Here is a 15,625-nt window from a genome sequence, read left to right on the forward strand (position 1 = left end):
AGGCATGTGGCTTGGTCATTTTTAGAGGCAGTCAGACATTCGCTTTCTTCAGTTAATCTGGAGACGGATGCTGGCCCATTCTTATGTAGACACATGGGCTTATGTGAGTATCATGCACATTCCATCATTTACATGAGAATTGCAGGTATAGTTTTTCACTTTTTAAACAGAAATACAGCAAAAATGAAACATCACTATACATCATTCAAGATGCTATTTACTGCATATTGAGTGTTGATGTGAGGTTAAAGTGTCTAAACATAAACATAGGGAATAGTTGTCCTGGATGACATACCTGGAAGCTGTGTGGAGAGACTGCTTATTCCAAAAGTGGCACTAGGGTTTGGGTTGGACAGAGGAGGAAAGGCCTTGGCTGGAGACTGGGGGTTGCTGAACGCAGAGCCCAGCGGTGTGGTGGGGAAGCCTTGCATGCTCGGGGTGTGGGAGGCGGCCGATGTGCCCAGGCTCAGAGAGTTCATGGAGAGCGATTCCATCTGCAGAGGCTAAGAGGGGTCAGACTCAACAATGCAATGCAAGGGAACAAAGACAACCATTCTGTACTTATCTACCAAGACATCAAGTAAGTCATCGGAGTTGAACTAGGAAACCACTAAAGCTAGCCAAGACTAAAACCCTTGATAGGAAATAAGGAACAAGGCTTTGTTGGCAGGACCTAAAACATTCCCCTGGACACAGGCTACAATGCAAGATGACTAGCTGGCTGGATGGCTACATAATAAGGTGATAATTACAACAACAACATATGAAAAGAAAACTTCCAATGATCTTATTTAATACTAGTACAGTGCCCGTAGGAATTATGCATTCTGTAGTGTTAGCAGACGTAGGTGTAACTGTTGGGTAGTGTAATAGCAAGACATATTTGCACTCCACATAGATACAGGTTACACTGAAGTATTATTGTGATGCATGTTTCCTTTTCATTAAGAAATGTTTTAATGTTAGCCTTTTTGGAGATATACCAACAAATAAAGTTTGAGATTATGTATGGATGCAGTTGAATATAGATGTCAAAGTTGCTGTCTAAACTATAAACTAAATGTCATAAAGAAAGAAATTATTTAAAATGAAGTTATGGTTGAAATAGGACCACTTCTTTATTGTAAGGGTAAGTGTAGGGTAAGAATGGTCATGCAGTTGGACTCAAATGTAGGTTAATTTTAATGAATGTATGTACTGTATGTATGATCCACGTCTCATATCCACAAAGAAATGCTTTTACACACGGTCCGAAATACAAATATAGTTGACATTATGTGTGTGATTCAAAGGTATACAGAGACCATAAATGGACATGCGAAATCTCATAACTAACGTAACTACCGTCAGGGAGATACGCCCTAGACAGACTGACACACAGAGATTCCTGGATTTATAGATAGATGGTTTCCAGCCATAATAACTATAGCCGTCTGCTGCAGACGGCTACCTAACATAAGTCCTCTCAATTCAAAAGTGGTGAGGCAAATTGGCTCTTATTAATGACTAAAACTCAAGTGAAGCACACATACCTGGACTGGAGAGATGGCGTCTAGACTGCTGGGAGTGCTTGGAGCGCGGCCCTTTGGCATCACTCCAGGGGGAGGCTGGCGTGCCTTGTTCATTACATTACTACAGTTAGCCGCCATGGTCAAGATGGTCTCCGAGAGCTCCTGTGATACATTCCTGTAAGGAGAATGGCACCTCTATAGTAAATACATGACTCCTTTGGACCAGATTTTACTTTCAGACACTGAAGGTTGAAATGTAGAGGAAGTAGAACATACAGCGGAACAAAACATGGCACATGGCGGGCATACAGAGACATCTGCATTCCACCAACACAAAACATGCCAAAACCGTCTCATGTAGCAATCTTAACCTCTTCAAATGTTTTAATGAGAACATTTGCGGTGAAAGCTGGTCACTAGTAACCAAACGTCCCAGACAATAATGAAAGTAGAGCAAGCCTTACCCAGCACATGACTGCAGACATGCCAACATGGTAGCCAGTGTTTCAGGAGGAAGCTGAGCACTTTTGGGCTGGTCCTTGTCAGGAGCTAGACCACCCATGATGGAGGGGCAGCGTCTCTTCAGAAAGGTTACGCAGGCTTGGATGAAGGGCTCCTATTTAACCAGAAGAAAAAAAGAAACATATTAATACAAAACCCTATGAACAACACCCCTCTGCCCAATTAAAAACCCCAATGGATTGTGTGTAAAGGCTTGACTACCTGCCAACCTACCCCGTGCTCTCGGATTTTATCGGTCAGCCATTTGTCGAGTTTGAGGTATTCACGGCGAGAGGCAAGTGCAGCAAGGTCAATTACAAAGGCAAATGGAGTACCATTTAGCAGCATGGAGAGAGACTGGAAGGAGACACAGAACAGAATGAGTTAAAACAGGCCCATCTCTCAGGTGCCATGAGTGTCTAAAGTGGATCACCAAGATCAGGCTACCTTTAAGTCCTGAGCCACATCTAATATGCGTGAGAGCTTGGCTTGGTCATACTGTTCCCCTCTCATGTACCACTCTGCCATTGAGTGCATGATGAGCTGGCGGATAGAAGGGGACTGGCCCTATACAGAGAACACAGGGGCACATTCTGGATTATTAAGAGCCAAAACCAGGTTGAACAAGTCTGTTAAACAAGCGCGTGGCATCGGTGATCTAACCTGTCCATGCCAGGCGTAGTGCAGGATGATGGCAGAGTTGGGGTGGTTTCCCAGGAAGATGGGCATGAGGGTGGAGATCAGCTCATGGCGCAACGTGTGCCAGGACGTACTGATCTGAAGCAGTGCCAGCACCAGCATGTCTGGGCAGTGCTTGATGGGAAAGCTGAAGAGCTGCTTCACCTGGTCATACTGGCCCACCTCAGACAGCCGCAGCAGACTCTCCACCAGGTCAAGACTCTTCCTGTAGAGGGGACAAAGGACCAGACCCATCACCATACAATAGTCAGTCTCTTTAGCACTATGGAGATCATTTTTCATGAGTTCTGCTAAATCACTGAAGAGCCAGAATGTTGTACTTCGATACTAAGAGCATTAGGACATGACGGCACTGTGAGGAGGTTCATAATCACCAGGTGGCTATCTCTCGGTTATCGTCTTCAGGGGGAGCCTTCAAGATGTCGATGGCTACGGTGTGACAGGGATAATCAGCAAAGCAGAACACATCAGGATTCATCAAGGAGTGCTGGATAAAAGACAGCTGAAAAGGGGAGAAAAAAATATAAAGTGTTGATTAACAGTGTTGTTTCTGTTTGTGTAACAATATCAATACACTACAACAATGATCCAATGATGCAGCTCTGATGTGTGAAGTAAAGGAAGAATTGTGTTACAAAAACGTTTAGTACACACTGCCTTTTTATATCGATGATGTTGCTGATATTACACAAAGGGGCAAATAGGGACATTCATGCCAAGCAGCCCCTTACACCAGCCTGGGTTCTTTTCAAGCCAACCACACGGTACATGAAGGTCTAATTTCTAGGTATTTTTTCCCAGTTAGTTAATAACAAACTGGTGGGATGTTCATTAGGAAGGTAAGTAGGAAATGCTGATTGTTCGTTGTTCAAGATAAGTGTGATTGTCGAAGAGTGATGTTGAATTAAAACATTATGGAGAACTAACAAGTGATCCGTGAGATGGTTGAGTCCAGTTCCATACCTGCCCTTCTGCATGCTTCCAGGGTCTATAGATGAGATCCACAGGGAAGACCTCCATGCCAAGGCCCCTCTGAATCCCATATACCACAATCTGCAGTCCCTTGCTGTCCCGGATCATAAATCCTGGGTGGTCCAGCTCATATGTCACCTCTTTGAAGTTCAAATTAGGGTTCTTAAAAGGGGAACAGATACCGCATTCATCAAAACACAGACCCACGTAATCAAAATCATCAATAAAAATAATGATTATGATCTTGCATTACTATCGCATCAATAAAGTAGGAAAATAAGAAATAAATCCGACAGAAAAAGCAAATACATTCAACTAATTTAAATGTGTAATTAATACTTACAACCTCCTTGACGACGTCTATGAGGACTTCCACATTCCAGGTGTGGGCCTGTGAGCCGTCGCTCTTGTCCTTCCCGTCGCTCCAGATGCCGCTCCCCGGAGTGGAGATGGACTGTGCAGCAAACCAGACATCACAAAACAAAACCATTTAGAATTCCACAAAAATGCCAAAGGGATTCAACAGCATTTCAAAGAAATGACAGGCGAAACTTTCTTCAGAAAGCTGAAAATAAAGGCTAATAGAAAAAAAATGAAGCATATAAACCTGAAGGGGAATCCCATCGGAGAGACCAGAGTGGGTGCGGGCCATCATGCCCAGCACTCTGGCCACTTGGCTCGCCGTCACCTCCCGCACTCCATATTGCAGAATAATGTTTCGGCACTCATCAACACTGAGGGACACAAAACCAAAATGGTCAGCAACACAATCATTTCATGATTACACAATACAGTACATTTCACTTTATGGATGTCTCCATATTAGGAGGGTTAACGATTAATCGAACATCAACACTGCCAACTGTCAATCAAGAAAATCCATATATAATACATTTGCAACCCTACTCTCTTCTTTTTGGTTTGTACTGAAAGGATGAAACATAACCACTGACTATGACCCAAAAACAATTCATCCCCTCCAACCCTTACACAGCAGAGATGGGGACTTGTTATTTAATGGCCACACAGGCCTCAAAGCCCCCTACATCAGCAGTCCACCTATTAATAAGCATGATTTAACACAATCCGATCCCAGCTATAAAAAAAAAACTAAATCTAATGAACAGATCAATACAGTGCTTTAACCGTGAAAGAACCACAAGATTGTGATAGAAAATCAACAAGTTGTGTTCCCAGTGTAAATTGACCTAGCTTGTCTGCAGCAACAACACCAAAAGTACAGGGACAGGCGGGAGTAAAAAACAGGAATAGGAGCTTTTTTAGCACTGATTTTTGAAGTGCTTCTACCTCACAATTGTTACGAATTGTCTCAAGACTGCAACCTTTAGTCACAGAAAGATCTTCCAGCTCTCCTATGATAAATTCAGGGGTTTTACCAGCTGTTAACAGAACCATGTGTACACATACGATTATCTTTGGAATCCCTGGAAAAAAATTCAACGGGATCCACAAAACATGCTTAACACATATCCACCTCACCTTGCACAGAAGCCATAGCCGACTTCCTGCATAAACTCAGCAAGCGAACTTTCCATCATGGTTTTGGTTAACTCTCCAGAGTCTGGCAAGATCCTATCCATGAGAAGGTCCCGTTTCTCCGGGTACAGAAGTGGTGCGAGCACCACAGGACAGCGCTCCTGCGGAAAATCTAAGACACATACCACAGGCTCAGTAACAGAGCAGAATACAGAGAAGAGCCATTCACTGAAATTACAACATGATGGTGAACTACAATGTAAGTTCAAACTTCATGTGTCAACTATTTTTTTGATTAATCAATTTGTTGAATAGGCCAACTTTGCATATGAAATCCTATACAATTCATACATTTTAAGATCGAAGGTTTGTGTGCTAACCATGGTTTTCATAACTTATAAAACATTAAGCTATATTCAATCATAACCACATTAACTGATGCATTTGTTAAACGTAGTTTTAAAAACCGTGCCGCTGACTGCCTGGTGAAATTTCATGTGCATAAATATTTAACACAAATCGGTCATCAGGTATTCTGTGTCATTCAAGACGTTTTCTTTGCACAAGCATACCATTTTAAAGGCTAGCATTAGCACCTCATCGGCTCTGTCATCCATCAACGTGTTTGTCTCTTTTGATTTAGGATGTATTTAAATATCTACTTATGCTATTTTGTTTTCTTATAACCATATAACATGGGATAAAATCTAACCTGGTGGCCATTTTGGAGAATAATCGTACTTTATTTGTTTCCACAGAGCCGACATGTGTCCTTTTCAGAAACATGTAGCCTAAATAGTAGATGTACTGCCGTGCTGGTAAACTCTGCATCATTGCAATGCAGTTGATGACCTTCTTAGCAGAGAGCAGGGGTTGGTGAAACGCAAGTAGGTTACACATCTATGGGCCATGCTGGTGCTGCCCTGCCATTTTTAGATTTCTTTTTCTGTTTTCTCTCATCACAGCAATGTGATGTATTCTAGCTACTCCATAATTAAAAAATACATAAAACAATGCAAAAAGCTAATGCATGCAGCAACATGCTTAATGATGTGGGTAACTAATTGACCTATTTTATAGCATTTCTTTAAAGAAGTTATATGGTTTTTATTGTCGATTAAGTTGATAGTTGTTGCAGCCCTAGTTCAAACTGTAAAAGACTACCACAGTATCACACAGCAGGGTTTCCGCTACGTTCATTTCAGCGTGGCGGGCCGCCGCACCTTCGTCATTCCCCGCCACGCATCGGAAAAAATCGGAGCCCTGTTTTTTGGTGTGTTATTTGCCACATCAAAGGATTCTTCTGCCTTTCCCGCACTTGATCAGCGTTCCACGGCATCCACGGCTTACCACAGCCGGTTTACATACTCCCCCCGCCCCCTCTCTCGTTTCTGACACACTGGCCCTCAAACTAGAAACCGAACAACTGGATCAGAGGTACGTGACGTTGAATTAATTTTATTTTACATGTGAGAACAAGTTGTTGAACATTGTGCAGGGGTTACATCGTAGGCCTAATATGTTGTAGACGTAGACGGCTGGTTTCTCACATTGCGTCTATTTCGGGAGGCTAAATGTAAATAAGCTTCAGTAACGGTCATTTCTAAACGCACAGCTGTGTGTGGTCCCTCAATGAGCCCTGCACTTGTAGCGGATGACAACAGAGCAAAGTTTGTTAAAGGTAGCAAGTCCGAGGCCTGCGTGGTTTTAAAATAGGCGGACACCTTCGCAGAGCTCATAGATCTATTAGTTAGGCTAAGGACAAGCCGACCAACTTAGCGATTTCGTTCGTAATAAATACAAGAACAGTTAAACAAGTAGCCTAATAGCTAGTAATTCCCGCCGGAGTTTTCGAATCCAAAATGTCAACGCGTCCTCTTCAAAGATAATAATTCTAATGCATTTAGATCGTCTCACTCTGTCCTCTTTTTCAGATGAGTTTGCTGAAATACTTCACTAAAAAAAGGAAAGAGCCATTTCTCAAATTAACCTCGAGATATCCTGTGAATTCATAACCCCACTTGGACATGCGTTCGTGTGTGTGTGTGTGTTTTGCCTTTCAGCACCGCCTTCTCTTGTTTGACTTGTTGACCACTTTGCGGCACCCTGCTTAATGACGTAGTTGTAGCAAGCGCTGTACAGCATCATTAGGCTTCAGCAAGCAGGCTACTATGCGTGCAGTGTAAATATCCCCAAAATAAACACCTGCCCCTTTTGCTAAATCTTCTTATGATGACAGTATCAGTAGTCAGTAACAATAGTCATAGTAGTCACACAATGTATGTGAAGTAGGCTACTGTAAACAGTAATATTTTGTCATCATATTTCAACATGTAATGTTTTGAAATGAAATATAGGCAGGTAGTAGTAGTGGAGCTGGAGAATGCTGCCTAGAACCAAGAGAGTCAGATGTGAGGGAAGACAGTGAGAAGAGCCAGCCAACCAACAACAATAAAAAACCTGGCAAACACAGGGCTTCAGGTTGGGACCCAACATGGGTTGAAAAGCCTAGGTTTAAACCGTGGCTGTATAACACCGATCATGTTTTGCCAAATAGGTAGCTCATGAGGACCCATACTTTGTACACCTTTAAGGACCTGAAATAATGACATTGTCCCGTATTTAGAAACAAAAGTACAGTTCTGTATTGAGCTGAAACTGGGCCCACAATTCGGTTAAAATGCAGGAAATTGCGTCTAAGAAATACAAAATTTTCTGGGGGGGGGCCCCCAGACCCCCCGCTGAGGTGCCACCGCACCTTACAGGAAATCCTGGGGGAAACCCTGCACAGTGGGCACTTCATTTCATTACCTCGTCTCAAACCAACTCTTACCTCTAACCTCTTCACACCCTTTTGGAGCCTGAGAGAAGGTAGCTTATAACCTGATCCTTAGTAAGGATGCAATGGTACAGCGGGACAACGGTGTGGTATGAATCAGGGGTTTTGGACCATGGCAAAGGCATGGTTTCGCTTTAATAATATTTAAGAAAAAACACATTACCCTTTAAACAGTTAACATGACTGACTGGGCCAGGTGAGGGAGCTTTCAGTTGATCTGGTTTGATTTTGTTTGAGTTAGGGAATTACTTGCTCTTAAATGTTTGCGGGAGTGGACATTGTAACGTGGTTCATTGTTTTTGTTTTTTTAATTGAGGTGATGAAATCCCAGATCAGTAGCCACCAAATTGCGCTGCAAGCCTTTGGCTATGAACACTCCCATTGCCTCTGCAAAGGAGGTTATGTTTCCAGCACAATTTGCTTATTAGTTTATCTGTCTGTGCAGGATTGTGCATAAACTACTGGCCTGGATTACTATGAAACTTGATGGAAAGGTTTAGCATGAGCCATGGGCTCTCTAGCACTCACCATCCAAATGTTGGAGCTGAGAGAATATTTTTTAGTTCCCCCTCTTCCCCAGCTCCTATTTGCATACAGAGCGCTGATAGACTCCAGGGAAATTCTGATAGAGACCTTCTGTGAATCTGAATGTACAACGTGTCTGCATCCTGCAGTGCGATTCGCAAGTTTTGGAAATTATATGAAAGACATATCGCAATACTGTAGTTCACCCGTGTGAATTGAACCGTAGGGGGTGATCTGAACGGTTCAACAACAAATCGTGTACCATTAGGGATGAGAACGGATAAGATTTTAACGATTCCGGTTCCTTATCGATTCCTGCTTATCGATTCTCTTAACGATTCTTATAATTTGGTAAGGGGCGAAAAAAGAGCACAAACGGGTTTTTTACATTAATGTTCTTTTATATAAATTTCTAGAATGTTTACATACACATTTAAATAAAACTTACATAACTTAAACTAGAAAATGCATTTCCTGAAGGAAATACCAGTGCATGAAATGCAAAGGTTAAGAAAGGAAGAAGAAAAGAAAGAAGAGTGAAAGAAGGAAAGAAGAGTGGAAGAAGGAAAGAAGAAAGGAAAGAAGAGTAAAGAAAGGAGAGAAGAGAGGATGAAGGAAAGAAGAGTGAAAGAAGGAAAGAAGAAAAGAAAGAAGAGTGGAAGAAGAAAAGAAACAAGAGTGAAGAAAGGAAAGAAGGAAATAATAGTTGAAGAAGGAAAGAAGAAAGGAAAGAAGAGTGAAAGAAGGAAAGAAGAAAGGAGAGTGAAGAAAGGAAAGAAGGAAAGAAGAGTGGAAGAAGGAAAGAAGAAAGGAAAGAAGAGTGGAAGAAGGAAAGAAGAGTGAACAAGAGTGAAAGAGAAAAAGAGTGAAAATATTGAAAAAAGGAGATAAAAATGGAGTGAAGAAGAGAGATTGAGTGTGAGAGAAAGTAGACTGAGAGGGAAAGAGAGAAAGATGGAGAGATGGAGAGAGAAAAAAGTAGAGAATGGAAGGTGTCTTAATGTTCCTAGTTACAGTTAAATTGAGAGGGACAGAGAAGAGGTTCCTTGGATTTGGCGCAGGTGTCAGTGAAGCACAGGTGCAAGCCAGTTTAAAGACCCTATTATGATGTCATAATGGCCCAATGTAAGTCAATGGGAAAATTTTGATTAGTTTTTATTTAATATCTTAAAAAGTATAAAGTTCAGAAAAGTGAAAAATACATAGCATAAGTGTCCTTTACAAGACCTACGCGACAAAGTTTGAATGAAGTTTCTACGTTAAGCGGTTCGGGCTGAATTAATCGCAGAAAAAGGTAACAAGAATAAGAAGAAGAAGAAGAAGAAGAAGAAGCCTAGGAATAACAATACAGGGCATTTCATGCACTGTAATAAAATGTGTTCTGTTTAAAAAATGTGTTCTTCAATGTGTTCACGTTCATACAAATAACAATGCTCCTTCCTTACAGAAGACGTACTAACTGCAGCCTGTAACGATGACCGACTAGCAGCCTCTGAGCCCGTCTGATTTAGAACCTCATCATCAGCTTAATTGGATGGAAATGGAGATTATTTATAGAGCGATCGCTGGTTTGCACAATGAAAAAAATGGCACTAACAAAATCGCTGAATTTTCTGATCTGACATACAGCCCTTGTTATTGAGGTAAAGGACTGTATATTTTCTTGTAGGTTGCTTGGTTGTATTGCTAATAGCGAACTATTATGCTAAACGCTTCTAATAGCAATGTAGAGTCCACTACAAACACAATAACGTACAGAAACATAATTACTTGCATCATGTACAAACTAGGCACTCGGTATATTTAACACTTAGCTATTGCTGCCACTGAATTGGCTACGAGAAACTTATCCATATCGAACTGTCAAACTGAGGGAGCTGCACGCGTTGCTTGCTTATTAACGGAGTCTTTTGTACAGCCTAACCCTACCCTAGGACCAACAGAGGGGAGGCAAGCACTGCCCCTGCCTCTAGCCAACGGTTGAAAATAGAAGATTATACAGTTAAGCTAGCCTAGTTATGTAGGTTATATATAATATATGACAATGTCCAACATCGCCCATTCTGTTAAGCAATTCAATGCTAAGTTTAGTTATGGTTAACACGAAAACGCAAACGTTTGCTGATAACACACGAGTAACACCGTTATGACTTATGATAAAACATTTTGAGGAGTTTACCTTGGCAAGTAAGGGATGAAGCGCCGACGTTAGTTGAGCTGCTGCTGGCATCGAAAACATGACATTCTTGTAATTTTATACCATGTGTGCTCAAGTGCTTATTCATGGTAGATGTACTTCCTCCCTTTGAGGAAATACATTTTTTACAGAGGTTACAAGTGACCGTGTTCGCATCCGTTCGGGTGAAATAAAGCCACACTTTAGATCGCTTCTGTCGAGTTGCCATTTCTGCTGCGTTCTGACTTTATTATAAGAGTTCGCGCATGCGCAAACGGCACAGAGACCCGTTAAGACCCGGTTATGAATTTGGCTAACGATTCCAAAGATTCGGCTCATTGGGAACCGGTTCTCAACAAGACCCGGTTCTCGGTTCCCATCCCTATGTACCATTGCAGCTCTTATCCTTAGTGTCCCCCAAGCCTGATTTACTCCATCTTTTAGGGGAATTACGGGAGACCATCCTCCCTTGGGAATGAAATTCAGTGATGTTAAATCCTCACCTCTGCACAGTGTTTTCAGGAATACGTCGATTTGCTCCTGTTCAACCCCACTATTTCCTTTCTGCCCAAACAGAAGATGAGAAAGGAGCAGGTGCAGGACCTCTATTGCTATGTCCTGAAAGCCCCCTTCCTGGCTGGCCCCAAGGTCGGCGTCCACGTAGGAGCGAAGAAGGTCTGGAAGCCGAAGCTTCACAAACTGGGCAGCTGGGAAACAAAAAAAAAAACATTTAATTTCCATTCTGAAATACTTGCTGCAGACTGTGTTCTGCACAAGGCACACAGTGCAAAGGCAGTAACTGTCATGCTGCTGCAACTCATCATACGCGTTAATGTAAGCTACACGTAGGCCAAGGCGGGGACAATGCCCTTGATTTATGGGTTTGCAGCCTAGGTGAAGTCTACAGTTGGTGTATGAAGCACTCAGAATATTGCACTAGGACTAGCCTTGTTTACTAAATGTATTTGCATCGGGTTGGGGGTTGGTAGAGTTAGGGTTAGCCATTTCCATTTACAAATCTCACAAGCATTTTAAATGGTAGGGGAAAAAGTTAAGTAGCATTGCAAAAGGCTTTTCATTTTGTGTCAATCAACTATTGCAGACATTCAAACACCGCCTCATTCCATGATCTACTTACCAAAGCCTCGGAGGTCTGAGCTGCAAGAGTTCAGAAGAGCTAGGCCAAATATCACCTGCAATAAAAATCAAATAAGTACTTCTTTCCTAGTCACCAAGTACTCAACAATATATAGCAGTTTCTCAAAACAACTCTTACCTCCTGAACCTTTGTAAGTTTGAGGACTTTACTCAACTGAGTAAACAAATGGGGTGATGGCTTTAAGCTCTGTGAAATGAACAGAAAACCTAGGTTAGCCTTTCAGTTCTGTGGTCAAACCACTGAAGTTGTGTTCGTCTTTAAAATATACACATTCACAGGATAGAAGAACACTACAAATGGAAATGAAATTACCTTCTGATAGTGAAGGGGATTGTCGATGGCGTAACAGAGTGTTGAAATAAAGTTTGGCTTTGTGATCAGACACACGTTCTCCTGGATCAAAAACTGTGTCTTGAAATTGCAAATAGACAGGAAGAGAAAAAAGTGCAGGATAAGCAATACAATTCACAAGGAAAGCAATGTTGTTAAGGCACGATTTCAGCTTCTATTAGCCTAAAGGTAAATTCTTATTCTTTACTTAGTCTGGGAATTATCGCCCACAATGATATTGTACTTATAGAAAAGTTTATCCCTCAGATTCTCAAATCTGAGGAATAAACAGACAAAGAGGCTAATTTTCTTTATGGTAACAGTTTTCCATCAATGTGCTGAGCTTGAAAGCTTTGAAAGTACAACAGCAAACGCATCATCATGATAACCAATAGCATGATACCATGACATATTTTATTGCCACCGGAACATTCCATGGCAAACAATTAATGGTAACTGAAAATAATCTTGCAACACAATATATTTACAAAGATAAATAGTTTATCCACCCCCCAAACACCACATTTAACCACTTAAATTGACAGGAAATTATAGGGGAGTGCTTTTATTTAAGTAAAGTAATGGATTTACCTGGTGGAAATCTTTGCCACTACTTTTACCATCGCCACTGAAATCGACATGCGAGAAGAGGCAGCGTAGGAGATGCCTGTCTGCCTCTGGGCCGTGACGATTCACAATCTGTGTGCACAATAGCTAAATTCAATTAATACTTTTAAAACATCCCTGATTTAAGACGGAGAGTAAATATACACACACACATACACACACACACACACACACTTAAAACAAAAGTAGACATAAACTTCCTGTAACACCTGTGGCAGATTTAGTCCATTAGGCTACTTTCCCAACTTTCCCAAAAAAAACATATACTGAGTGCCTGGCTCACATTTCAAAACTGGGATAATCAATGTTTCCCAGTGAATATTGATTCACAATCCATTTGTCCGAACATCCTGTCATAACTCAATACTGTCCTGATATTCTCAAAGACCCAAATGAAGTTCAAAGATGAAGGGGAATAGCCTTATTGGACAAGCATTCCATTCAAACACTGTCTTTATATGCTTGCATATAGCCAACTCCTATCAGTAGTTCAAGAAAATTGAAACACTCTACTTTGACTGTTTTGTTTGAGGCAGCAGTTTCCTGGCACTTACCCAGGATTACATGGCTTCATGTGTTGAAGTTATCATTGGGGGTTAAAATCAACGATAGCGTGCTCTTCAGGCCACATTGTTTACACCAATATCTTGTTCAAATAATTTGATGTGCCAAATAAAAAACAAATAGTTCTAACATTCTGATCGGAAGTTGAGATATATGAGAGTTCTTGTTCTCCAATCAAGGCATCAAAGTTCTTTCACTTGTGTGGGACATCATGAACATTAACATTGAATACTTTTACACAAGCAGGATTTGTATTCATATTGATTGCATTGAATGAACTTACATGCTGTATTTCTTGCTGGCTGGCTCTGTAGTTTTTCTTAGTTAAATTGTCCACCAGATAGCTGATTTGAGACAAAGCCAGCGAGAGCGAGTCAAGATTCATTGCTGGTTGGGGCGGAAGCAGGCGGCCGAGCCCGGCGCAAAATCACCATTATTCCCCTTTTGTCACTGCAATAGTAGGTTAGTGTTGCTCCCCCCCCAGTAGAAAATGTTTAGTTCAACATAAACTGATCCTCTCAGTGTATGAACGCAAGACAGTGACCCTCAGGGCATCTGGGAACGTAACATCTGAAAAAAAAGAGAGAAAAAATTATATCTATTGTCAGATTTTGCAATCAGGCTTCAATGCATATCAATCACTATTATCGTTTATATTCTGCAAAATAATCATCTTTCAAATGTAATATGAAAGGCAAAATATGATATTTTATTTGAATATTGTTTTGTAAAAGCTTTTCAGTACCCTGTAAACTGGCACACTTCACCTAGTCATTTCTAATAACACAATGTCTCATATGAGATCATGTTCATTACAGACTTGCGCACATCTTACATTTATCTGTATTGTAACAGTAAAGGATGAGTAATTCTATAAAGTTTAACCCATAGTAATAGGGACTAAAAGTTGCTTAACAACTTGGTCGCTTTTGTTCACTGACTCACACTGCATTCTCACAGCAAAAAGAACCGCACAAGACTTCACTCTAAAGCAAACTAAGACCACCAACTTCAACTAGACCAGGGTGACAACATCACGGATGCACCATTGATTGATAAGGGCACAATGACTGAATTTGCTGAGCTCAATTCAAGAGCACTGATGTCCGATGTTAAAGAAGGCTAGGTTTCATTTACCCTGCAGAAATTAGACCAATGCATTTGAGTGTCCAAGCAGATGCAAGGCCACTGATTACCATCTAGAAATCATACACCAACAAAAAGCTCTTATGTCTCCCTTCAACACAGCCAATTTGGAGTCATTTCTATAATCATGTAAACAAGCAGCAAAGCCTTTTAACGTTTCATTATAGGTGACTACTAGAGATGTTTACTAGGCCCAGCTTCCTTTCCTAGGTACCGTTCCCAACAGTGCAAATCAATTGACGCACCAAAGTAAAAAAAAAAAAATGTCTCACATTAAGCCTAAAATAAAATTGCATTTTTGATGCGATTAAATGTATGTCCATAACCTAGAGAGGCATATTAATAAGGTGCAACGTTGCCCATTTCAATGCCTACAACTTTAAATATATTATCTTTACGTTTCACCTCAGAATCGATAATGGTTCAATTCACACAATAGTTGTTCAAGTTAACATAGCACTGTTATAAGTTTATAAGAATTTGTAAATTGCTGTGGCAATTCATGTTTCCACTGACATAGCTAACGCTAGCTGATGTATCTTTAAACAAGATAGTTGTTTGTTAAGGACTTACTTTGACTAAATATGTAATCACACATAGTCAAACAATTCACAGTGTGATTAAATATTTGATAAACTAATCATTAACTTTAAAAGGCAAACACAGTTTTTGGAACACAGTTTCGAATAAGGACTTGCAGGCTAGCTACAAAGCCCGCTAACTGTTAAACTTTGATTAGACAGCAAAGGTTGCAAGCTCCATAAATAATGTACATAAGGTTGTGTTTTCAGTTTTTTTTCAACCTCAGTTTTAGAGTATTTCTTTTCAGCGCTTATTGTTGCTAGGTTACCAAAACCATCTACCAGCACTTAAAAAAATCAGAAATTAACTGGAACGTCCTCCTGAAGGTGAATTTCTGAGTCGGAAAGTAGGACAAACCTCACCAATCCAGACCAAGATGGCTGCTCCGCACGTCAACAGTGAGAAAGCTGTAGTACTCCTGTCTTATTTGTGTCTCATTTAATCAGTCATAAACACACACTACTATCCAGCTTTGAGCTGCACTAAATACTGTGTAT

At 40.9% G+C, this 15,625-nt stretch overlaps 1 protein-coding gene across 13 annotated transcripts in view; it reads right to left on the reverse strand.

The window, feature by feature from the left end:
• cnot1 (CCR4-NOT transcription complex, subunit 1) overlaps window positions 1–15,625 on the reverse strand; it is a 32,755-nt gene that overhangs the window by 14,669 nt on the left and 2,461 nt on the right. For 4 of the 13 annotated variants that reach the window (XM_080841541.1, XM_080841549.1, XM_080841539.1 and 1 more), the window contains exons 2-18: window positions 13,684–13,970; window positions 12,801–12,908; window positions 12,192–12,290; window positions 11,997–12,065; window positions 11,859–11,913; window positions 11,224–11,427; window positions 5,184–5,352; window positions 4,291–4,417; window positions 4,027–4,137; window positions 3,675–3,845; window positions 3,086–3,213; window positions 2,676–2,916; window positions 2,460–2,579; window positions 2,247–2,369; window positions 1,976–2,127; window positions 1,533–1,686; window positions 296–494 (exon numbers count right to left, since the gene is read on the reverse strand). In XM_080841541.1, the coding sequence (XP_080697667.1) occupies window positions 296–494; window positions 1,533–1,686; window positions 1,976–2,127; window positions 2,247–2,369; window positions 2,460–2,579; window positions 2,676–2,916; window positions 3,086–3,213; window positions 3,675–3,845; window positions 4,027–4,137; window positions 4,291–4,417; window positions 5,184–5,352; window positions 11,224–11,427; window positions 11,859–11,913; window positions 11,997–12,065; window positions 12,192–12,290; window positions 12,801–12,908; window positions 13,684–13,785 (2,332 nt within the window). In that variant the 5' untranslated portion in view covers window positions 13,786–13,970. Of the gene's footprint in view, window positions 1–295; window positions 504–1,532; window positions 1,687–1,975; window positions 2,128–2,234; window positions 2,370–2,459; window positions 2,580–2,675; window positions 2,917–3,085; window positions 3,214–3,674; window positions 3,846–4,026; window positions 4,138–4,290; window positions 4,418–5,183; window positions 5,353–11,223; window positions 11,428–11,858; window positions 11,914–11,996; window positions 12,066–12,191; window positions 12,291–12,800; window positions 12,909–13,683; window positions 13,971–15,625 lie in introns of all 13 variants that reach the window. The other 9 variants (XM_080841545.1, XM_080841550.1, XM_080841538.1 and 6 more) reach the window with 4 other exon arrangements.

This window comes from Sprattus sprattus, assembly GCF_963457725.1.
Source record: "Sprattus sprattus genome assembly, chromosome: 7".
Lineage (NCBI taxonomy): Eukaryota > Metazoa > Chordata > Actinopteri > Clupeiformes > Clupeidae > Sprattus > Sprattus sprattus.